The sequence below is a fragment of the Numenius arquata genome, chromosome 11, assembly GCF_964106895.1.
Source record: "Numenius arquata chromosome 11, bNumArq3.hap1.1, whole genome shotgun sequence".
NCBI lineage: Eukaryota > Metazoa > Chordata > Aves > Charadriiformes > Scolopacidae > Numenius > Numenius arquata.
The window spans coordinates 15,590,764-15,615,474 of NC_133586.1; the positions used below are offsets into that span (position 1 = coordinate 15,590,764).

The 24,711-nt window shown below is 39.2% G+C and overlaps 1 protein-coding gene across 1 annotated transcript in view; it reads left to right on the forward strand.

Annotated features, from left to right (window-relative positions):
• The first annotated feature begins 694 nt into the window (after positions 1-694).
• MYZAP (myocardial zonula adherens protein) overlaps positions 695-24,711 on the forward strand; it is a 49,182-nt gene continuing 25,165 nt past the window's right edge. The window contains 7 exon segments of the mRNA XM_074156634.1: positions 695-741; positions 743-848; positions 6,868-6,957; positions 16,296-16,454; positions 19,039-19,131; positions 21,531-21,644; positions 22,551-22,703. Coding sequence (XP_074012735.1) covers positions 695-741; positions 743-848; positions 6,868-6,957; positions 16,296-16,454; positions 19,039-19,131; positions 21,531-21,644; positions 22,551-22,703 — 762 coding nt within the window.

Consider the following 24,711-nt stretch of genomic DNA (forward strand, 5'->3'; position numbering starts at 1 on the left):
GGCAGAAGAGAATAGATGCATTGTACACAGAGGGTGAGGCACTGGTAGTTCAGTGCAGTTCCCATTTTTTCCAATGCAAATTACTTCCCTCTCTTCAGCATTTTCCAAATCGGGAACCAGCATGATTGTTAACATCATAACGGGCAAGGACATTGCATAGCCATAACTGTGTTTTCCTAGAATCATAGAATGGTTTAGGTTGGAAGGGACCTTAAAGATCATCTAAGTTCCAACCCCCCCCGCCCTGGGCAGGGACACCTTCCACTAGACCAGGTTGCTCAAAGCTCCATCCAACCTGGCCTCGTTCAAGGTAGTTACACATAGACAGGGGATAATCTATGTCAAAAAAATGTTATTATGGATATTTGTTCTGCACTGTCTTTCAAAGAAAAGCATCTCCTTTGATTCCCGAGGAAGGCACTGCTGGTGACAAAGACGCGTGAGGCTGTGGGTGAAGGTTGTGTTCCCTGAAACATGGGAAATGCTGAACTCCACACCTGCAGTCTGGCCCCGGGCCAGCCAACTCCAGCTCCACCACACTCGCCTCCTTGTTGGACCAAAGAGCCAGCGCCGGCACGCAAATTCCGCGGGGCGAGGCGGGGGGGGGGCGGAACGGGGAGGGGGAAGCGGAGCCTCCGCTTCCCCCTCCCCGTTCCGCCCCCCTTCCCCCCCGCGCTGGGGCAGCACCGCGGCCATGTGCGCGGGGGCGGAGCGGTTCCGCCGGCCAAAGGCAACCGCAGTCAGCGGCGGCCGGCCGGGTGGGGATGCTGCGCTACAGCTCGGGGCTCACCCTCACCGCCACCACCCCCCGGAGACCGGCCGGCGGCGACGGCCGCTCCCGGCGGAAGGTGCGCGGGGCAGCGCGGAGCTGGGGGGGGGGAGACGGACACACACGACATGGCCGGGAGGGAGGTCGGTCCTGCGGGCGGTGGAGTGGGGCGAAGCGGCGGTTTGACACGCACCCCCCCCCGCCTCCGTATAGTTTACCTGAGGAGCGCTTTTTTTTTATTATTATTATTTTCCGGTGTTTTCAGGTGAAGCTTGCGGTGTGTGAGGACATCTTTTTGTGCGTTCGTAGTAGGAGCTGGGAAATTAAGAGCTTTTGGGGTGTCCTGCGAGGCTTTTCTTAGTGCTAGTGCCTGGCTGCTCTTCTGGAAACCTGCGAGGAAGGTGTGCTTGTGTTAGAGATTCTCACCCGCCTTGAGGGGTCCCCTTGAAATGTGCCTTAATATTTACAACTGAGAACTTGCCTCTCCAGGCTCTATCTGTCAGGAGGAAGCTCACCGTAATGATTTAGATGGTAATAGTAGCTTATCTTTATAATTAAATAATCAAATACAGAAATATGATTTACGGATTTTTAAAATTTTCATAAATGAGCTTAATAATAATGACATACTAATCTGTTGGGAAACGCTTCTAAAAAGTTATTAAAACTCTGGCAGCTATGACAGGAATGTCTCAACAACTGCCCTGCTTTAAATAGCCCTTTTTTGCTGCTGTAACCACACTGCTATCGTTGTGAGTGCCCATTCCACGTGTGAAGAAATAAGTCAAAATAAGTGATAAGCTTGCCCTTACACAGAAATACAGTCGTGTGATTATGATGCTGCTTGAATTACTTAGTGGTTGTTTTGATACTCCAAAAAAATGAGTTCATAATTAAAACAATGAAGAATATCATGTGTGATGTTTTACATTATAACGTGAAGGTCAGGCTCTTCCGCAGAAAAAATCCCTGGCCTTCATAAAAATGAAATTGCTTACGTATATGGAAAAATTAAGATTATTTGGAAATCATAGTTATGTTCCCTATATGTCTTCTGTGTTCCCACTCAGTTTTCCTGTTTTAGTATTTCTTAAAGAAGTTAAAGCTAAGAGAATTTGTGTTTAAGTGATAATTTTCTTATTTTCATCCCCACAATATATTTCCCAGGGATGATAGAAAATGAACTTTATTTGATGCGTTCTCTTAAGGAAACTGGTGAAAACCTAATTTGCAAATAAAACCCACTGGGAAGCTACTGTTCATTTTTTCAGTGAAATATGACTCCCTTACCATGAGTTGTCAAAAGAGGGGAGGAAGATGGAGTAACTGCTGAATAAATGAAAGATATGTGTCGCATTCCTCTGCGCTTGTGGTCACAGGAAAAGTGCCCTTTAATTGTGTGGGGAATCTCATAGCAGAGATTCCATAAATGGAGCAGGCTAATCAACAGATAAATGACCAAAGAAAGTATTTTCCTCTTTGCTTTTTAGGACTGACTGAAATTAAACACAGACTTCATTTCTGCTTTCACCTTCAAATGTCTAAAACTAACACTAGGTATTGGTCTTAGGCAAAGGGAGAGAATCTTGACGATTGAGCTGGTAGGTTAGCAGATAGTTACTCAATAGAAGTGTTATTGCCAAACCATTTTATTATCAGACATTAGAAAGATCAACAATATTAAGTTCTGGTGATGTGGACTCTAAAGTTGGTTTGAAGTTAGGTCAATATTGAACCACGTGTTCCCTGTGGGGGTACTGTAAGAATCTTAGAACGGGACTGGCTGTTAGTAGAACAGCTTGTATTTTTCTATTGCTGTACTAGTAACTCTGGTTATTCTATAAAAACATTGCTCTTTGTTTTAATGCTAGTTCTGTAATTATTTAAGTAAGTGGTTGATCAATGCCTTTCTGGATGCTTTGTGTTTTAGAAGGGGGGGAAGTAGAGGCTGAAGAACAGTACTCAAACTGGATTTGTTTTAAGTTGCACCCTAGTGATTTGAGTAGGATGGATGGTAAACATGAGTGTGGATTGTGGATCTGGACCATGAATTCTTAACGCTTTTAACTAACCTAGAATGGCTTTTTTCTTAACTGCCATATTGTAGTAGCTCTTGTCTATGCTGTCCCACTGGCCTCTTAGAAATTTGATAAAAGAGCATGTCTTCACCTGTTAATTTCCATTGCACTCAAGAAACTTTTGCTGTCTGGCAGCTGCTGGGCTGAACCTGTCAGTCTTTGTTTTCCTGTCTGTGTATTTGTTTCACAAATGATGTCAGATGAACTTTGGAAATACTGCTCATGGGGACAGTCTAGAAAACCTGACATCTGGTGGTTCTTCTACCCAGTATTTCTTTCTAAAAGTTACGCTCACAAAGTTACAATGTCGATGGCATAAAGGTAGGATGGAAGCCATGTCTGTCCCTGTTTTTCTTCACTTGTTCTTACCGTCAGTCAGCAGTTGAAGGAAATTGAATCACAGCCTCTTCCCTGCTACGGGAGTTCTCTTTCATTCTCCTCCCAGCTTTCTCTCTGCATAACACAGTTTGTTTCTGCTAATTACTCCTTCATTCTCAGTTGTACATTATTCTGCCACTGTTTGGCACTGAGTCGAGGCTCTTCCTGTTACAATTTCATTTCCATTTTAAGGCATCATTGCAGCAGTGTTTTGCTGTTTGGAGGAAGGCTTGCTGTGATTTCCATGTGAGCCTTGCTCATTCATTTGGTCAAGTAAACTTGCTGACAAATGATACACTGTGTTATTTCTTCAGGAAGCACTGTATAGCAAGACCAGTATAGGTACAATATTCGTAATTGCTTCTGGAGGTTAGAGGAAAAAGTGGTGCTTGTTGTTTTCCCCTTCCAATCTCTGTAGCGTTTTTGAATTTCAACAGATTGGTCTGTAGTTCTGTCCTAAGGTAGAGTGCATCATCTGTGGCCCAGGAGGAGCAGGAGTGAATGGCTATATGTTTGTTGCTGTTTCCCCAGGGATGCTGAGGAAGTCTTATTGTTATAAACAATAGCAAAAGTACAGCCTGTATAAGTTTGTCCTAGGGAGGAATTGGGTGGTACTTGCCGCTGCTGTACAAGCCTCACTGGGCATGACTTCAAGGCTGGAATACTTACATGATTGCCAGTGCCACCCTCTGTTTGACATTTGTGTGCTGCAGGCTGCAAAGTAAAGCATTAAAACTTTTTGTGTCAGAAATACTGCCAAAAATATGATATTGATTTGAGGTGTTTTAAAAGTAAGGAGCTAGTGTGGACCTGAGGAAGCGTGGGGGAAAAAATGTTATTCAGGGGGGTAATAGAGAAGGCAAGGTGAAAAGAAAAGGGCAAGAAAAAAAGTTTAAATGATAACAGCCCTTTGGTTATACAGTGGTGTTTTGGTGTACTGTTATATTAATTATATATTTAATATATAATTTATATTTCCAACCTGGTTGTTACAATTTGACTGCCATCTGTACTCAGCTTCTGTAATTTCCTTCATAGTAACCCTGTAACATGTCAATTGCTGTAATGTGACAGGGAGTCATGATTCACTAACTGGTATACAGGTACAGAGATAACTACTTATTTACAATCACTGCACTGTGAATCTATAAGTATGTTGGCTATAATTAGTCCCCTACTGACTAACAGGCAAGGAATTTGCCAGCTTCAGAGAATCATACACAACTCCATTTCTCATAACTTTGAGTTGCCAGTCATTACCTGTTTCTATTTATTTGAGTTTTTTTTTTTTTTTTCTCCTAACAATCCTTTCATTCCTTTTAGTCTGGTTTTCCTTCATTTGAAATCACTATAAGAAAAAGTGGGCCTTGTCTGTCACTTCCTGCATAGCACAGCACAAATTCAGTTCTATTTCCTATTTATGGGTCTCGTCTTTGTTTGCCTACATGGAGGAATGCCAGACTGTTTCCCTTCTTGTAAACAAGAATGTTTTAAGAGGAAAGAGCCCTGCTAAGCTAATGGGGGAAAAAGAGCAGGGGAAAATAGAAATTAAATAGGTGAGAAAAAGTGGTAGTATTTACCTTATGAAGCAATGAGCTCCAAAGTTGAGGAGTTTATTATTAATATATCTAGATAACTAACTTGTAAGTAGGAATCACCTGCAGCTTCTGCAGTATAGGGCGAGTCTGGTGTTCTCAGAAGAACAAATATAGCAGTCAATCAGTGTCAAAAGCCAATGTGCAAGGATTCATAGTTTTTAAATGCATTTCATTGTTTCAGAATTCTTTAGCAAATATGAAAACATAACCTGCTTTTATAATAAGTTTTGGGGGGTTTATGTCACTTTCTCTGTGGCTCCTTGTTCTAGATTTTCTAGCCTACAACTGAATGATGAATTAATAGTGAGGAGCCCACTGCACAAAAAGTAGCCTCCACAGTTGTGCCTAAAGAGTAGGTTATATTTCACCTTGATCTTACTATAGATGACTTTTTTTTTTTCTTCTTTATAATATAGACACAGCTCACACATTTTTTTTTATGTCTCGGGACACGGTTCCTTATTGGTAGAAGGCCGCCTAGACCTAAAAGACCAAACAGAGAGGAAGATGGAAAGCAATACAAATTAACACTGTGTAAATAATGTTGTCAGCATGCCAGTAGTCTGAACACTGTTGATTTCTCGTCTCAACAGATTTAAAGAAAGGCTGGAAGAAAAACAGTGAAGTTGCTGCAGATAATTGCAGATAGTTCTTCCAATTGCTTTTGCTTGGGAAGAATAGAAAGTTAAAGCTTGTTTGAAAAGTTGAAAAAGGTCTGTTGTTTGGAAACGGGAAAAAGGGGAGTCCTTGTCCTGATGCTGAACAGCAGTGCTCTGAGGAGGCTGTGTTGTAAAGAGCCCTGAAAGTGAAGTCAAGTTAGCTTAATTGATATGAGACACTTGGAAGAAAGGAATTACAAAATGGTAAAATTTGGGATCTAAGGAAAGGACTTGCTGCTGTGCTCTGAATGCCTGTGAGCAGCACATGATTGCCATTTTCAAGACAAAAGGAAGTGCTGTAATGGCCAAGATATGAGCTGTGAGCTTGAGCAAGTGCGATGGAAAGGTGTATTTCATAGAGAAGGTACACAGCATGACTGGAGGTAAGTAGCTAGGAGAAACTGGAGAGATCTACATCAGGTGAGATTCTAGGCTATAGAAGAACAGTGGTGATGGCCTGCAGTAATCGTGAAAGAGATATTTTAAGCATTTTGAGGACGAGCTTTAAGAGCCCTGTCTGTTGTCAACAGGCAGCTGGGATTTCATGGGAAGGTATTCTGCAGCTTCAAATTTGGACAGACAAATTTCTCATTTCATCATTTGCTCTGCTTTGTTTAGGACATGTAGTTGTTTTCCACAAAAATGTGTCACAAATGTGACTAACACTGAAAGTTTTAACCAAGATTTTTGTATGAAATGTGTTGCTTTAAAAATACCACTACACCAAAGATCTCTCAGCCAAAAGCAAGGCGAACTGCGATTGGGAATAAAAGAGTATCAACCCTATTGGCCTGTTTCCTCAACAAGAGAATTGCTTTTCTGAAATCAGATAGGAAACAATAACTCTTAAATTTTCTCTGAAGCATTTTGAAGCTTAAACAAACAACTTGTATGTATCAGGTTTCAATAATATTCCTATTCACATCTGGTAGAATTGCAGTACTGAGGTATCCTTGGATCAAATACTAGGATATATACTGAACAGAGGCATTCATTCCAAAATATGCTTTGTGTTTTTAAGTAATCCCTTTTGAAGGTTAAAAGTATGCCAAATCTGCAAACAAAACTGAGAAACTATAAAATTATGTTCATTGTTCTGTTATCTCAGCTCTCAATGTCATTTATGAGTACATAAAAGCATATTGTTGATTGAAACGGATTTTTGCTACTTCAAATATGTAATTATGGGGATGCCCTTGAATTATTTCTTGCCAGTAAAAACCCCTCCAACCTTTAAAAAATAATCTTTTTGTCAGCTATGTGGCAGAAGGTAGAAAATAGTAAATTTAAACTTGAATGTTAGTACAGTTCATTCTGTAAAGCAAGTTATTAAAATAATTTTTCTAATGCTTAAATCTAAAACCAAACCTTTGTTCTTCTTTCAGATGAATGTCTGTAGGTTACGCTTAACGGTACCACCTGATGAAGGCTTACAACCTGAACAGGGAGTGAAGGAAATTGAAAGAAAGAAAACCGTAAGTTTTAAGAATCAAATTCTCTATAAACAAGGAGTAAATGTTGTCATGCACAGAAGCTGACAGTAGTTGTTTTGGGAGCCCAAAGCCCAGTCATCTTGGAAGACTGAAGAACATGTGGAAGCAGAGCAAGTCAGCTGAGAGCTGTGAGCTGAGGAGTTGGGGATGGCAAAACTGCATGTAAAATAGGATGGGAGCAGAGGAACAGCACAGAGATTGTAGATGATCTGTGACCGAGGTACCTTTAAGACTTGATTATTTAATATTTATATATTAAAGAGTAGAAAATTGCTATCAAGAGCAAGGTCTTGGATTAAATGGGACCTTGATCCTCACTTGAAGGGGATTTTATGTTTCATGTAGGCTTAACAGTGGGCAAGATTTGAACCTTAACATGTATGGGAGCTGGCTTGCCTGGGACTTTGATACTTTGGTGTGTTGGCTAATTTTGGTAACGGCTGATGTACCAATAAGAAGTACAAAATAAAGAATTCAAGATTGTTGTGAAGTGAAAGTGATTTGAAAGTCATGTATGTAGAAGGGTTCAGAACAGCGATTTGTAGAAGCAAGTAGCGTGCACACACACGAAAAAATCTTACAGTTGCCTTGGTGCAGAATGTGTTCTTTAAGAGCTGTTTCAGAGCAATAGATGATGATTAATTTGTCTGAAGGATGGAGACTAAAAAGGGAAGCTGGACAGGCTCCACAACTTCACCACATTTACACTTTGATAAACCAAAATCAAACAAGAAGTTGGCTAAGTTTACCAGACCCAATGTGTGAATAGCAATATGACAATGGGAAGCAAAACAACAATAGAATTTATTTGAAATAATTTCTTAATGGTAATCAGAAGCAAAAGTAACTGTAAAATTACTCAGACAAACATTTTAAAGCAATAAAAATAAATGCAAACTAAAATGGTCAAGATAAAGATTCCTTATTGGCTATTTCTTGTGCTGGAATCTTGCATGCACTCAGCTTTCCATAAACTGCCTTGGCAGAGTAATAGGTCCTTGAGGATCTATAAATCTTAGTTACAGAATGGGTTAAAGAGGCCTTAATGCAAACTAAATTTGGGCAACCGTTAAATAGTAATAATTAGTTTTGTACAGAGGTGTTTAGTTGTCACACTTAAGAGTAGCTTCCCCCACCCCTTACTCTGTCAGTCTCCTGTCAGTTTGCATCTGATTGCAGAAACGCTCAGACTGGCCGAAGAGTAATGTCAGTTTGTTTTTGAGGAGGATAGATATTGACTCATGGCTTACTCACTTTACTGTGCTAGGTAGTGTAATAATAAGAAAGAAGTATGAACGACAAGGGCTTGGACAATTTGTAGTGACTTTCTTATGCTACCAATTTTTTTTCTCTGTGGGACCTTGTATTTAATGAGCACTGTAGTTGCTCCATAATACAAGTAAAGGCAAATAGGCTTTATGTCAGAGAATGTTAAAGAGAGGATATGAAAGGTAATAAATACATTATTGGGCTCATTTTACATTCCAGTATATTGCACAGTGATTTTTAAGAGATGAGTCCTTTTTCTTGAGACCAAAAAAATGGTATGTAATTTAATTTTTGTATGTTCTAAGTAGTTTTCTAAAGTTCAGTACTTTACACAATTTAAAGACTTTAAGAAAGCATACATACAGCCTTCTGAGCTAGATGGGATCTAATTAGTCAATTTCATAGCAATTAAAAAACACAGAGTAATTGTACCATAGCCCTATGGATTGTATGGTTGTAGTGTATAGAAGCAGCTACAAAAAAATCACTGATCGTGAACTGGTTTTTGGATCATGTCTCTAAAACAAGATGGTAATATATTACCTGTAGATTTTTATAGTCTACGTAATGCATTGCCTTATGTATTTGAATTAGTTACACAGTAACTAATTCAGTACAGTGCACACAGGATTCCTGAGTAGACCTGCTGTGATACTTTTCTCTTACTGGAAAATTTAATTTAAAAAAAACAGTGATCAGGTGTCTTGCTGATCCACCCATGTTCAACTGACTCAATAAAATTGCTTAAAGCACTTTGAGAATAACAGGTTTTACAAATGTTAAATAATCCTCACACAGTCCTATGAGAACTGTGCCCTCTTCTTGGAAATAGGGATAATAAAGAGAAGTTAGGGAACTTCTCAGTTTTCTGCCTTGCACTTTACAATTTAAGGTCAAAAAATACAGCTTCACCAAGATTCTAATTTAACAGCAGATCTCTTGTTGGAATCTAGAGTTCTGAGCTGTCTTTAAATGCTGAGTATTAAGAAAATGGGAACATGGAAAATGTTTTTGGTATTTAAAATAAATTAGTGTGATTTACAGAAATGAGCTGCGGGGGGTAATCTGTGGGACTGTACAGTTTCTGCTGGAGCACCCAGGCAGATCAGGCAGTCTGAGCTTGGCTGCCAGATGCTCTCTTGTTGGGGCAGGAGAAGTACTGGAGACAGACTTCCTTCCCTGCCTCCTGCTGCTGCGGGAGGGGAGTAGAGACCTTGCTGTGTCAAAAGGAATGCCAGAAAACTATAAATACACCGTGGCGTGACATTTGGTTGTAATCTCCTCTTTCAAATCTTTCATTAGAAGGAGGTGATTTTGAGCTGCCCTGGTGTGACATAGTGATGGCTTACTGCCTATGTGTTACTTTTCTGTGTCTTTCTGGGGCTCAGTACCATTAAGAGATGTTTCAGTTGCAAAATCAGCTAGTGAACTGCACAGAAGCTCTGGCTAGTACCAGTCCTCCCAATAACTTGTTTTGGAGTTTGATGTCAAATCAGAACTGATTCTTATATGTGTAGCTGTTGGCTTAGCCTTTTTCATTGTGGTCCAAGTTTAGCAAAAAATGCATGCTGTATTTCATTAAATCTGTATCAGTGCATTGTTTCTAGATTGTCTTTTTTATTGTTATACATCCATGAAATAAAAATGAACCAGTGTAAGAGATTAAAACAAAGTGATGGAACTGGGCAGTTTTGTTCCAAGAAAATTGCTGGAGGCATTACTGTATTAGGGTGGCCTCTGCCCATCTTTTGTGAAAGGCTGGCAGGTGGTACACAGTCAGAAGTGGATCTCAAAAACTGAAGGGGGGGTGAGCTTGTGCTGCAGTGTGTCAGGATGGATTTTTATATTCATATTTCGGCTATGATACCTTGAAAGAAGCATATGAAAACTGAAGTCACAAGTAGAGGCTGATTGATTGGTTTGTTTGCGTTTTACAGGCTAAAAGCCTACTGCTAAATATCTCTGAATTGTTAGCACTTTAGGCAGAGAGGATCTGAAACCATCCTGATTTTGTTCCATTACTTCTGTTAATGAGAGACAGTGGCTAACGGCAATGTGAGGCTGTTTACTTCACCGTGAAATACAAAAGAATACTGGGCTTGTCAGATTGTATGCAAAATCTGCATGTCCTGAAGCCTGCCTTGTCTTGCATAATAAAGGGCTACCAGACAATTGTTTTGTCCCTCTTTGGGATTGGTCTTATTTTTATCCTTCAGTCCCTTTCTTCACTGTCATGGCTAAATTTGGAAGTGTCATTTGAAGCTGTGGCTAGGCGTTTGAGGGCACAATATGGAGATATGTATAGACGATTTTCATTTGCACATGTGGACAAGAGAATGAAAATGAGATAATACTCTAGAAATTTGTGTCACTTTCCTGTCTTTGTGGCTTTCAGCAGAGTTTGAGCAGTGTTCAGTCTTAAACTCTAATGGGTACTTTGGCTGTATGTATCCTCAAAATATTTTAAAATATATATTAAAAATATATATTATATATTTCTATATAAATTTATCATATATAAATATATAATATATGTTTTTATATATAATTATATATATAAATCAACTCTTTGTCTCCTCAAAAATTAATGTTTTTAAAGCAGTGCAATCAAGAGGCAAAAGCAGGAATATAGAAGCATAGCAAACATTTTTTTTTTTTTTTCCCAGCAAAAAAGTAGGCTGTCAAGAAACCAGAAAGGGAATTTGCTCCCGTATGTGATGGAGAAAATCAAGCAGAAATTTGTGTCAGGCCTGGATCAAAGAATGAGTGCAGTGAATGTGGGGCTGTTGTGCACCTTGAATCTAGGACAGTGCCTATTTTCTCTGCTGATCTGCTCCTGCTAGCCCACTCCCATCAGCGCAGCAGAAGTTGTGTCATAACAAATGTGGTTCACCTGCTACAGGTGGCTGGTGTTACTGTTTCTCAGCCTCTCCACCGCTGATTGCTTGATTTTTGATATGTACTAATTGACACTTCTATTAAAAACAGCACTACATGAAAAACACAGAAAGAATTCCACTGACTTCTGTCATTACTGCTGTATTTGTTGTATCTTATTTTCATAGTGTGTAAACATTGGTGTTCTGATTTGTGTACAGATTTCATTGATTAGATATGACTTTGTATAATGCCTGTTACTTCTGATTTTTGAGATAGGCACCTAAATTCTTAGCTTAAAGAGCTTAAAAGTTGGAATGTGTTAAATGATGCTTCTTATTTAGCGTCATGAATTTAAGAACACTCATGTCTATGTCTTGGCATATTTTCCCTATTTTAATACTATTTATACATGAAACATCCCTAAATGTAGCATGAGCTTCATAGGCTGTAGAGGAATATGAAAAAACATAAAAAGATAGCTACCTTTTTTCAGATCACAGTAACTTTCTTTGTTGAGCTCAATATCATAAATTTGTCATTTTACTGAGCAGAAAATATGTAACCTAAGTAACAATGCGAGTGTTCTTGCTCTTTGTATAACTAGTGAACAAGCAAAAGATAACTGGATGTTTCAGAAACCTCTGGAATGTGGCAGTTGAGGAAGAGAAAAAGCTTCACTTAACTGATATAGTTCTGGTTAGAAGAAATTTTAGGTGGTATAGGTAAACAGAAAGTCAGGATTTAGCACAAATTTAAGGCCATGTGAATACTAACCCTAGAATTGTGCTGATCATTACATTAGATGTCCTTTTTCCTCAAAATAAGATGCATCTTCTGGGCTTCTGCTCCAAATTTTGGGGTAGGGAGGAAGTATAAAGTATGGGGGTATCTGACTTTCATTTCAAAAACTGATAGGCATAGATTAGGAAGCAACTCATTCCTCAGTGTTATTTACATAATGCCAATAAAACCATGGGTGATACAAAAAGCAGCTAACAACTCGTATTTAGGGTTTGTTTTTATAGTGTCTCTGCTTTACCTCTTTCATGCTACTTGTGCTACTTCCTTGGACAGAAACATAAACAGGATGCATGGCAATTATCAAGACTTTTGCAACCTTGGGGTGTAGGCTTCTGCTTTAAATATTTATTAACTAAGTAAACACGGTCTGTGTTTCTTTAATACGTGCTGTGTGATCACACCAAGTGCAACATGACTGTTGCTGCAACATAGACAAAGCGCGTTCCTGGAATGCTGTAGTATTCATATGCACCAAGACGATGGGTTCTTGCTGTTACCTTGGACTGACTATAGGTACAAAGAAATATTCACAAATTGCTTGAGATATGTCTGCCATTTCAGATCAGTGGCTCACATTAGAAGGGATTTTGAGCACAGTTTGGGGCAACAACTGCGCTTGTTCCAGTGCAGGAGGTGCACAGGCAGGTGGGGATCGAGAACTTCCCTGTAGTCCAGAGCTGGCTGATACTTTGAACTTAAACAACAATGGTTAACTAATCTAACGGAACCTTCCATCTTCAAGCACTTTTCTGGTTAGCTCTACAGTATTTACTTGCTCCTAAATACTTGCATGTATTTAGTTACTCTGTTATCATCACTGAGATGCCTCCCTGCAGACCAGAGTCGAGACTGGCGAGGACCTTCTCAGAAAAACGTCTGAGTTCTGAGAGTCATTATGTATGGGACACAGAGCAAAACAACAAAAAGTGTTTGACTTAAAAAACATTCTGTAGTCCTTGGGGATGTGGAAAATCCAGCATCTGTGGAAGAGGAAACATGGGAGAGACAGGACGTGACAGGAAGAACAGAGGACACGGCAGAGAAGCAAAAAACAGTGAAGAGAGAAAAATAAACAAAGATGGGTGGAAGTAGCTTGAGGGAGGAGACAAAGTGGCAGAAAGTATACTTGATGCATACTTGGTGATGCATTTCTGTGGAACAGTTTGAAACCTGAGCCATTCAGCAAGACCTCCTTTAGAGGCAAAGGTGTATTGAAAGTAGTCAACAAGCAAAGCAACCTATCCACCTCTCAACCCTGTATGGAGGAAGGTTTTCTGATTGTAACCCGATTGTAACCCTTCCTCTAAGAGGAGACTGCATCAGGTTAGCCCTTTTTTTTTTTTTTTTTTTTTTTTTTTTTTTTTTTTTTTTTTTGTCGGGGCATATGCTGAACCCTGAAACAAGTGGTCATTGAGTGGAAATTAAGAGTTATCAACCAGACAAAAAGGGAAGTGGGAGGGTAAGCATAGCTGGAATAGAACAGCAAGGAAAAAGACTAAAAAAATATGAGAACAGTTAGTTGTATAGCTGTTGGTTCACGCAGCCTTAAATCAAGCAAGAATTGTACTGAAATTTTAACAGGTCCTTGATGGGGATTGTGATATGAAGGAGGAATAAGGAGGGGGTAAAAGCAATATCCTGTATTTTAAGTAGCACACAGTAGGACTGAAACACTCAACCGATGATGGAGATTCTTTCAATCTGCGAGAGACGTGACAAAAGCATCTTGGGAGGCTTGTGCAAATACAGATGACAGACAACTTTAGCATTGTTGCAAGAGGCAAGTAACCGGTCTGGCTTTGTGTGTACTTAATCCTGCATGTACTGCCTATTATGATGTAAATTTAAGTCTGTTCACCTGCTAAATATATAATGGTGATTCTCCAGCTTCAAACCCACTGGTCTGAATTTCTAGGCCTTTCTTAAGGGAGGGGGAATTGCTTCAAAGCATTTCTTAGGAATGTGTTTATAATACTCTAAAAATGAGGAACTTGGTCATAATTTTCATGCAGAACTCTGTAAAGAGCACTTTAAACAATTCCGCTAATGTTTTGGAGGCACAAAGGATCTTGGTAGTTGCTAGTATTCAGCTGTTCCCCTCATAAAAAATGGTCATGGGTAAAGGGCATGGATTTATGAATTTGGTGTCTGGTGCCTTAGTAACCACTAAACAATCAAAGTGATTATTCATTTGGTTATCAGGAAGATGGAAACTTGTATGTGATCCCTTTATCCAGATGCAGGGGAGGAGCTGCGATGAAACTGTCAAAGAAACTGTACAACCCCTGAAGCAAACAAACACAAAAAAGTTGAGTCGTGTCCCCACCTAGTCTCTGTATTTTCCCTACTCTCAAAAAATCAGGCATGGGATTTTGTTTGTATGCATCCAAACAGCAAAACAAAACCCCCAGTTATACATAGTTATGAAAATTCTGATTATCAGGATATGAACCTTTGCATATAATGTTTTCAAAGTCCAAAATGATATCATGTATATGTAGGGCTGGTTGCCCAATGTTTTTCCATTAAATGGTTTTAAGGCTTTATTTTTAAATGATGCCTTGTTCTTGGCCTGAAACATTCTTTATCAGATGTCTGCTCCATGATTGTCCTCTCCCAGCCCTGCATACACACACCCACAGCTTCATCAAAATGGTTAAGCTATTAATGATATGGTAAAGGAAAATGTGTAGGACTTACAATGTTGAGAAAATCTTTGGTACCATGTGGGAGGGGCACAATATAAAACAAATGTCTGTCTTTACGCATTCTTCTTAATGCAAGTAGATTTTCCTGTTTATTTTTCCCTTACCTAAAGAAGTGTTTATTCTTATGTTGCCAGCAGAGTTGTGTTAGTTTGGCTGCTAAAAACTGAAAGTGCTGCTGCTTTAGATTGCTGATGCTATCATCGCCATCTGACATGCTGGGGACTGGCGACTCTCTAGGATGCAGCTGCAGATGGATATAAGATGCTGAGCCTCATCTCTTCCACTCTCTGTTTGGTGTCAAAGATATTTTAGATGCTGCTTAGACTCTTAGTAAACAATCTCAAAGTTTGTTGGTTTTCATACAATGTCATTACTGAACAACAAAACAAAACCAAACATATTCTAAAGTCAATGTAGTAAACATTCTCAAATTTACCTGTATTCTGGTATCATAGAATGGTTTGGGTTGGAAAGGACCTTAAAGCCCGTCTAGTTCCAACCGCCATGCCATGGGGCAGGGACACCTCCCACTAGACCAAGTTGCTCAAAGCCCCATCCAGCCTGGTCTTGAATAGTTATATCTAGTATATCTAGTGTGAGAAATAGGTAATTTTGCTGACCTTTCAAACTGATTTGTCCCCAGCACTGGCCTTTCACAAACAACGTGCAAAGCTAAGCAGTAACAGCGATGTTTCCAAGATTGTGTCTGACTTTCTATTCAGAAATAACCTCTAATTTTAGGTTCCTAGTTTGCAAATATTCAAAGATAGGTAAGAATATTTTTTGCCTTCTTTTTAAAAAGTCATGATATGGATGTCTTCATCTAAGCTAGTTGTTTAAATTCTTTGTAATCAAGAAGAGAAATTAGTCCTTCTGGAGACCGACTCGTTTCATGTGATTGCTACAGAAGGATGTTTCTCTGGGTGGATTAGAAGTGAGGCAGGGTGAGCAGTCAGGTGGATACATTTGACCTTGCAGATATTTATTTACACGAGGAAGGAAATGATTCCTACTCTTTGCAATAATATTTTTCTTACTAAGTGTATTGATGAGATGAATAAGAGGAATCTTTATCTGCAAGATAAACAGATGTTTTCTGAGCTCTGTTTAAGCAATCTTGCCTAGAATGTTTTAATTTCAGTTTCTTCTGAGAACTTTCTAAAATTTTTGATTAAACTTGTGAATTTTTATGTTTCTTGCAGCAGGGAGTTTGGACAGTGAGAGGTGATTCTGTAGTTGCAAGAAGTTTAAAGGAAACTGAGAGCTGACAGTGCTCTGGAAGAATGTAGAAAAGTGGCATAGTATGTTGGTGAATGAAGACAAGCCAGGATGACTTTTTCATGCACATGCTTCTACCTCTCCTTACACAAACCCAATCTGTTGTCTCTAGCTGCACCCTTCCATTAAAGCCAGTGGAAATTAGACTTCTCTAGCATCTCTATCAATTATAAAGTGGTCACTGATCTTCCCAAAAACATGAAGGTTGACAGTTTGGCCACCAAACAATTGGGAACTAGTGTTCTTAGGTACTTAGGTTTTGGTTTCACTGTAGTTAGCTGTCTCTCCTACCCCTATTTTACTGTATTTTTGTTTGTTATTTTTTTTATTCTAGTACTGATTTTAAAGTAACTTTTGATTTTTTTTTTTTTTTTTTCCTTTAAGGAGCTCTACCATGTACCAAATGGCATGTCTCCAGAGAAGCTCTCCCATGGGATGGTGTATGGCGTCGTGCACCGAACTGACAACAACCATAAGAGAGAGATGGTGGTTTATGGCTGGTCAGCTGATCAGCTGAAAGAGGAGATGAATTACATTAAAGAAGTGAGTTATGCTTTCAGCTTCAAAATCTGTCAGATATCCTTTCCATATGTTTATGTAGAGCTGTGAGTGTATATGGGATGACTGATGTCTAGGCCAACACCTGAATTTGAATCAGGAACCTACTAACAAGGCAAGCCTTTAGCTTCAGAGTATTCAAGTTGGAAAAAGCATGCTGTATACCTGGGAACTGTGTGGTCCAGACCCAAGGCCTCTGTGCCAAGTGATACTTGTTAATGCTTGCTGACTGTGCTACAGCTGGGCAACCAAAATTCCAAACAGATCTTGGGGTTCCTGTCCTGAAGCCTTCGTAATTTCAAATGTGATACAGAAGAAACTATGCAAGCAAACACCAGAAAGGATAATACCTTCCCTTTCTTCCTCTGCTCCCCAGGTCCCCAAACCCCCCAGTTTTCAAAAGGCTCCTAAATTAGGTGACATAGTAAAAATCACCTGGGTATATTTTGGGGCAGGCTTAAAATAGTCAGCCTAATAAGAATGACTTTGTACTACTTTCTCTGTCCATGCTCATTTATCATAATTGGCAGAAGCTCTCCTGAGAGGAAAAAAAAAACAACCAGCATTTCTGATGCTGCTGGTTTCTGTGCTTGAAACTCAGCATCTCTTTGCCTGTCAGTCCTTGGCTCTCAGGCTTTGGCAATAATGCCCTAATTAGCCCAGGGCAACTAATTTGACCTTCTCCTTCCATCCACCTTCACCGCCCAGGAAGCTATTGGTCAATGGTTATCATGTTACACTGATTCAAGTGCAAACTGAGTTGATGTAACAGGGAGGGACGCTGAGTCGAGCCAGCAGTGTAAGAGACTGTAATTACGTGTGCTGTTCACATCTGCCTGGTCTCTGGCTATCAGCACTTGCTTTATTACTCACCATTTGTTAGCTTGCAGCATTCCCCACTCTCCCCTTCCTGCACCCAGTTAGGGTATGTCAGTACTGCAGTGCAGGTGAGGGACATGAGCTGCTGGTTTCCCACCTGGGTAGTTTATCTGCCCAGCTGGAGAGGCGTCGGGATGGGCGAGTTAGCACCTGGTGGGTCCAGGCTCTCCCAGCTTCTCTCTTTCTGGTGCCTGGGATGGATTGCCTGGACGAGGACCATCTCGCTGCCCTTCAGTGATCACAGCCAGCTCGTGCATGGGGGGACTGCATGTCTTGCACATGCATTCAGGATACTGATCCTTTCAGGAAAAAGTGGGAGAGACATGGGAAGAGGTGTACTGGCCCTTGCCCTCCCGTCTTCTGCAAGCTGTGTTCAGCTATGCTAATTTGTGAACTTGCTCTGCCAGATAAGTTTGTCTTTAAAAGCAGAGTCTTAACGAGTCCTCAGCTTGTGCCACGTACATGCTGACTTAAATAGACCAAAAATGACAGGCTACGTCAGAACTGCTGACAATTCCTCTGTATCCCAGTCAAATTTGCACTTTGCAAGAGGGAATGTGTGTGTGTGTGTGGGTAGGGACAGGGTGAGGGGTGCTTTCCTGAGCTGCACCGCAGGAGTCAGCTTTCTTCCATGTTTCTCATCCTAAAAGGAGCACGTAGTTTTTGGTAGGCTTGTGCCTACTCAGTGCATAGATGTGGTGGCCAGTGTCCCTCTTTCTGGGAGGGAGTAGGAGCGCTGCAGAACCGCTAGAAACATCACCTCTTGTATAAGGCCCTCTGAATGTTTTCCCCTAGCTCCTTCCCCAAGCCCGTGCAGAGAGGAGGCGAGCTCACTGCCCCAGCTTATCTGCCATCAGTCTGTGCTTCAGAGAGGTGAAGGCCGGGGGGGGGGGAAAGGAGTTTGAATTATGTAGCTGGAATGTAGACTGTAGACAAACATTTAACTAGTGTTTACAATGTGTGCTCTTGAGAAGATTGGTTCTGTGCATGATTGCAATGGCATGTAAACCCAAGCTGGATTCCAGCAAGCTTTTTTTTTTTCTTTTGGGGTTGTTCGTGTTTCTTTTTTGGTTTTTGTTTGTTTGGTGGTGGTTGGTTTTTTATAGAAAAGCCAAGGTATAATTTACCTCCATAGTTCTTAAATAAAATCAAATTGAGTTCTCTGTTCTTCAGATTTGAAATTGCATTGGTAAATTTATGCTAATGCATTATTTAGCTAGATATGAGCCTAGAAGTCCAAATTTAAAGGGTTTATCTTCAAGGGATACTCAGGAAAAACTGATTAACCACTTTAAAAAATATGATGGTGTATTAAATCATGTGTGGATGCCTCTTTTTCAGAAAGAAAACATAATATAGTCAAATTAATTTAAATTCCTTTAGTAATTAGGTTAGAATGAGTTACGGATAATTTAATTGAAATTATTAATTTACAAGTGTTTAAGTGTGTACAGAGACATTTAGAATTACTCAGATGTTTAATCATATCATCTCTATGTAGAGAAGTCTTGAGACTCAAGTTTTTGTCTTGTTCTTAAGAATAAATTGCTGTTGATGGAAAGGTATATTACTAATGGACATCACTGAAAGTAGCCATAAAGGACATAGAAGGAAAAAAAAAATCATGTTCTAGTATAAACAGTATCATCAGTAAGTTTGATAAAGGCATTTGATTTTTTTCTGACACCAGGTGAGAGCAACTCTGGAAAAAGTTAGAAAGAAAATGTATGGTGAATATGATGAAATGAAACGAAAAATACAGCAGCTTACGAATGAACTGAAAGTAAGTATATGTTCATTTGTAGGGAAAGCATATGAGAATAACTGTCCCAGTGTTATCTAGAAACTTTTTTTGGCTTCAACAGAACAGAAATAATTTTCAAACCACTCCAGTTCATTGTTTTATGTGACATCTATACTTTTATTTATTTATTCATTTTTCCCTCCAGGAGAGTAAAGTAGGACAGGGATGCTTTTGCATATGGAATTACTAATTGCTGCCTTCTTGGAAATAAAAGAATGATCATGATAGCATTGTCTGTGTGTATCGGTAATTACTGGAGATGTCTGTACCAGTGAGCTGCCAGGCGAATTGAATAAATAACTTACATAATTAGGCCTAACATGCAACTTAGTTGCTGACATTTCAACAGATTTACTGTTTTACTCTGGTTTACTCACTTCTATTGTTTAAACACCATAGTAAAAGAAGTAGCAATATTCTTTAGTGTTAAAGTGCTTGACAGGTCTAAAAATTACTTACCTTTTGGTTCTTAATTGAACCTTTTGATGGTCATTCAATGACCTCTCCTTCTTCTGACAACGCTGCTTTAGCAATAAATGTTGCTGTAGTCTGTAGAAGTATCCTTCACATCAAACTGCTGACTTGTCTGGTCCAAAAAATCTCCCTGAAAACTTGCTGTGGATTTTATATTCAACATTGATTTTCACAACCCTGGTTCAGATGAAGCTTTGTCAATTAAACATATTCTGACTTCAAGGGACTGGGACCCTGACTTGTGCCCTTCTGCCATCCTCATCTGGAGGCTGCCAGTTCCTTTGCTGTTAAACTGGTACTTTTATTCTGTGGCGACTAGTCTCAAAAAAAAAACCCAAAACCCCAAACCAACAAAAATCACCTTGACTTGAGAGGAGGAGGGAGAGAAAACTGAATTTCTGTAAACTGTGTTGGCATCTTTAAGACTATTTAACAAGGTGAGTCTCCCACCGAGTATGCATGAAGGCAAATGCTGATTCAGATGCAGCTTTGTCCTCGGTGCTGCTGATCCTTACTGAATAGCAGCGGTGATACCCTGCACTTCCAGATCTTCTGTCAGGCCAGTAGAAATCCTGCATGAATCTGAACATCTCTCAATTAAGGGTTTCTGACCAGCTCTAACAGAATATCTAGTTCTGCAGCAAATTAGCAGTTTATGAAGCGCTCGTTCTGATATAAATGGCACATTATAAGATGCTCTCCCCCCTTTGTTAATACTTTAGAGTGCCTGAAAGAAAGCACAAGTGTTGTTTTACCTAATACGTGCTTTTTTGTTTGTTTGGGTTTTGGTTTTACATGACTGCCATCTTTCATGGTATTTGGGGATCCTGTTTAAAATCCTTTATATACTCCTTGCTTCAGCTTTGAATCAATGTGCTTTTTTCCCCCCATCAGTTTCCAGGACTACTTTTGGTTCATAAAGTTTGTTTGAAATTTTTACTTCCAGTATCTTGCCCTGGGCAGTAATGCTTCTTCACACAAGTTCTTATCTTGTAACTTTCTTAATCCATCCAAAGCATTTCTGCTTTTGTTTGCTTGTTTTCACATGAGGACGTTCATATAGGGTTAACACTAACTACTTGGCTTCTGCTCCCAATGCTGACCTAATCTGTGTGTGGCTTGGTTACTAAACACTCATTGTTCTCCGTATCAGTCCCTAGTGTTCTTCTGTTTTTATCAAGAAACAAATCTAGTCCGTCTAAGAATGTGAGCTGGCCTTCATTAGTAACATTTTTTTTCTCTTTATTATTGGATGGTACATAATTATTTACAATGTTTGGATTTTGGTCTCTTCCTAAACGATGTAATTTTGTGCCTTTTTATTTCCCTTCCAGTTCTTAAGTACGTGTCTGTACATAATAGAAGATAATAAATTTTCACACAACAAAGCTCTCTGCTGACTTCTCCCACCTGCTTCGTATTGTTTCATCCTTAAGTCTTCTTGATGTTGCTTTTCTTTATGTGACTTATTAGTCAGTTCCTTCTTAAGGCTATTCTACAGTTCACCCAAACCATTCTAGATTTCCTCATTTCTTACGTTCTTCTGCTTTTCACCCTGTGACTTTTTACTATCTGTCCGCTCTGTATACTTTCTGAATAGACATCTGCCTAGTGTCCTCTTGTCCTTTCCAAAAGAACAGCTTTTACAGTGATTACAGACTAGCAATAAACATAGTACTTGTGCCTTATATCTGTTAGTATGTTTGGATTCTAAGTTTTGTTTTCTTTTTTCTAAGGTGCAAGGATATGCTTTGAGGCCTGTATATTTTAAGCATCCTAGTACTGTGAAAATTAACCATGGGGTCTTTCTTTTCTGTAGCTCCCTTTGAACCTTTGAAAGAATAGGTAAACTTGATCATTATTCTACATAAAACCTTTTTTTTTTTTTTTTTTTTCCTGCTCAGGTGACAAATGCTCATCAGGAATCCTTAGAGAATCATGTGCGAGTGCAGGCTGCAGCCCTAGATAGCTTTAGTGAAATGAACAGCTCCTTGACATCAGCATCAATAGACTTGCAGGTACATTTTAATAGCTGTTTGACAGCTGACATCTTCCTTTTCTGACATGGATTTAAAAGCATACATAAAACATGGATGGCAAATATAGATTCTTCACTAGACAAGCCCATAAAGTACTGTCTTGGTTATCTAAGGCAGCTAATTTAGGAAACTAAGAAAAAAAAATTCCAACACCTATGTTTTTTAAAAAACCTGTTAAAAAATAGTGTACAATAAAGAGATACTGATCAGCAGCAGACTAATGCCACTAGTCATGTCTCTACAAAATATCTAAGGTGAAAATATGATTTGTTCTGTATTGTGCAAAATGGTACATCTCCTGACTTATTTCCACCCTCACTGGTTAACAAGTGGAAGTGGCATCATTGGATGCTAAACACTTGTGAGACTTTACATACCTGTGAAATGTAGAGGAACAGAGAAGGTGGGAATGAATTTTCTGTTTTAAAGACTTCCAAATTCCCACATATCCAAGCTGAACAACTTAATATTCCTGCTTTCTTGTGTGTTACAGTTTTTCTCAGTCTAGTGCATTTAATATATATAGGATGTCCCTTGGGGAGAGGAAAGGAAGATTTTTGGTAGTAGCATTCATACTGAAATCTATCCATGTTCCCCCCCCCCTTTTTTTTTTTTTTTTTGGTGTGGGTTTTGGTTTGTTTTTTCTTTTTTGTAATATTGGCGCAGGACTTGATTTCACTGAGCATGTTCCTCATGGAAATGCCTTCTAGCAAACTAAATACAACAAAAGCCATCATTTTAAATGTTAAAACTTGCAAAACTGTTCACACTGTATTGATACACCCAGAAATTCTTAAATGTTCTGCCTGTTCCACAATCTCTTGATTATATTAGTTTACCAAATTATTTGTGATTTTTAATATGTGGGTTGTCTTTTTCTTCCAGAAAACTCTAGTGGATGTTACATTGGAGAACACTGATATAAGGGAACAAATACGGAATTTAAAACATACACATGAGCAATCTATGGAAAAGCTGAGAGAGAAGCAAAAGCAACTGGAAACAGCACAAATTGAAAATCAGTTACTGAAATTAAAGGTGCAGTATATAAACTCCCCTAAAAATATTGCACAGTAAGGGCATTAGGAGTATGTTAAATTAATTCCTTGGCCTTATTTGTAAAGGATTCTTCATGCCTTCATCATTCCCTAGAGCTGACATATTCCTGTGTATCAGTACCGTTTCAATGACAAATGATCTCAGCTGGCAGCAGTCAGTCTTTCCATAACATGGGATTCGGGGATGCTGGCAGGTGAACAATTCAAACCATTAAATGGTTATTAGTGTCCATTGCTGTAAGTAAAGAAATGTTATAACTCTGCACACTGCTATAGGAATTTCTTGATGTTGAATTTGTTTATTTGGTATTGCACAATTTTTAATAGGTAATCTGTTAAGTTTTATGAGCATATGGCCACCAGATACATGCTGTAACAGCAAGTGTCTTGGAATGGGAATTAAGCTATTTCTTTCAGAGAAATGCAAGGGAATAAAACACAAACTGGAAGGCTTTATGTGCCAGAAAGCTTGACTGTTTTCTTCCCTCATCTGCCACATGTATTCCTTTAATCTAATTTAAAACAAACAAACAGAACAACAACAAAACAACAAAAAAACCCTCTTCTGGAAACCTTTGTCTCTCTTTAAATTGCTCAAAGTAGACTAATTTGGATATAGTACTGGATCAGAATTTGTCACTGTGAAATTAAGGTGACTGCTGGTTTATTCATGTTTAATTTTGTCAGAGAAGATTTTTCATTTTGGTTCTCTAGTAACTTGCATTCATTCTTAATGAAAGAGAAAACATTAACGTGTATTTCAATTTTAAATTCATGTTCTAGTTTCCTCTTATAGTGAAGCTTTACAGGCTGTAAAAATAGCTGTATTTTGTACCTGCTATTGTGAGCAGGACATAAAAAGAGGGAAAAAACAATTTGTCCTGGGTTGAGAGACACAGGACTAACTTTTCTTCTAATGCTGGGGAAAACTGCACTTTTAGAAGACTCTAGTGTCTGAATTTGTGAAAATATTTACTTTATAGCCAGCCAGGCTCTGTGGGATTCGAGGTTAGTGTTTTCGAGCCTTGCCAGGTGCAGGGACAAGGAGGAGCAAGGCCTGGGCATTTGACCCAGGCTGGCCAACAGGATTATTTCATACCATGAACATCACATCCAATATAAATTAGAAAAGTTTGCTGCGTAGCGGGCTCTCTCCCTGATGGCGGTGGGTCCAGACAAGTCCTTGCCCCGGTGCCGGAGCCCTGAGGCCTTCCCTTCCTCCTGAAGCCGTTGCGCTCCCAGTGTCCGATACTTGCTGTCCGCTGCTGGGAGTGCACAGCTTCCTACTGATATAGTTGGCTGAGTGTAATTCCTGTATATCTTATATCAGTATTGGGATTAATACTGGTTCTTTAGTATTATTGTTAATTATTTAGTCTTAGTCTACTTAATCTATTTATATTTCAACCCTTGTGTTTCTTTGTGTTCCCCGATTCCCCTTTCCAGGTGGGGGGGGGTCATCGGGTGATAGAATAATTGTCTAACGAAAATAGATTGTTATGGGTTCTCTCAAACCATAACACAATTAAAAGAAGAAAGCAAAGCTGATGCAACTAAGATTTCAAAACAGAAATTTGGAATTTACTAAGGATTTACTAAGAATTTATTAAGGATGTGTACCAACAAGTCAGGGAAAGGTATGTCTGCTTCTAAGGACAGAGCACTGCAATTATAGTCCTAGTTCAACTGAACGCTTAAGGATTTGTTTTATCTTCAAGCACGTCAAGGTCTGCAGAATACATGCCCTGCTTTAATGAGTAAAAAGTTTAAATTTTACCCTCAAAGTTGTAGTTTTATTACAAAGTTAGTGGATAAAATACCTCATTGCTATCTTTGAAAGTTGAACATAAAATTGTGTATCAAAGATGCCAAGACATCTGGGATTTAATTCCAGGGGTGAATGTAAGCGGATGGTGTGGAATCTGGGAGGTTAGCCATTGAAAAAGCAGTGACTACTGTATGCCAGGATTATTTTCTGGGTAGGAGAG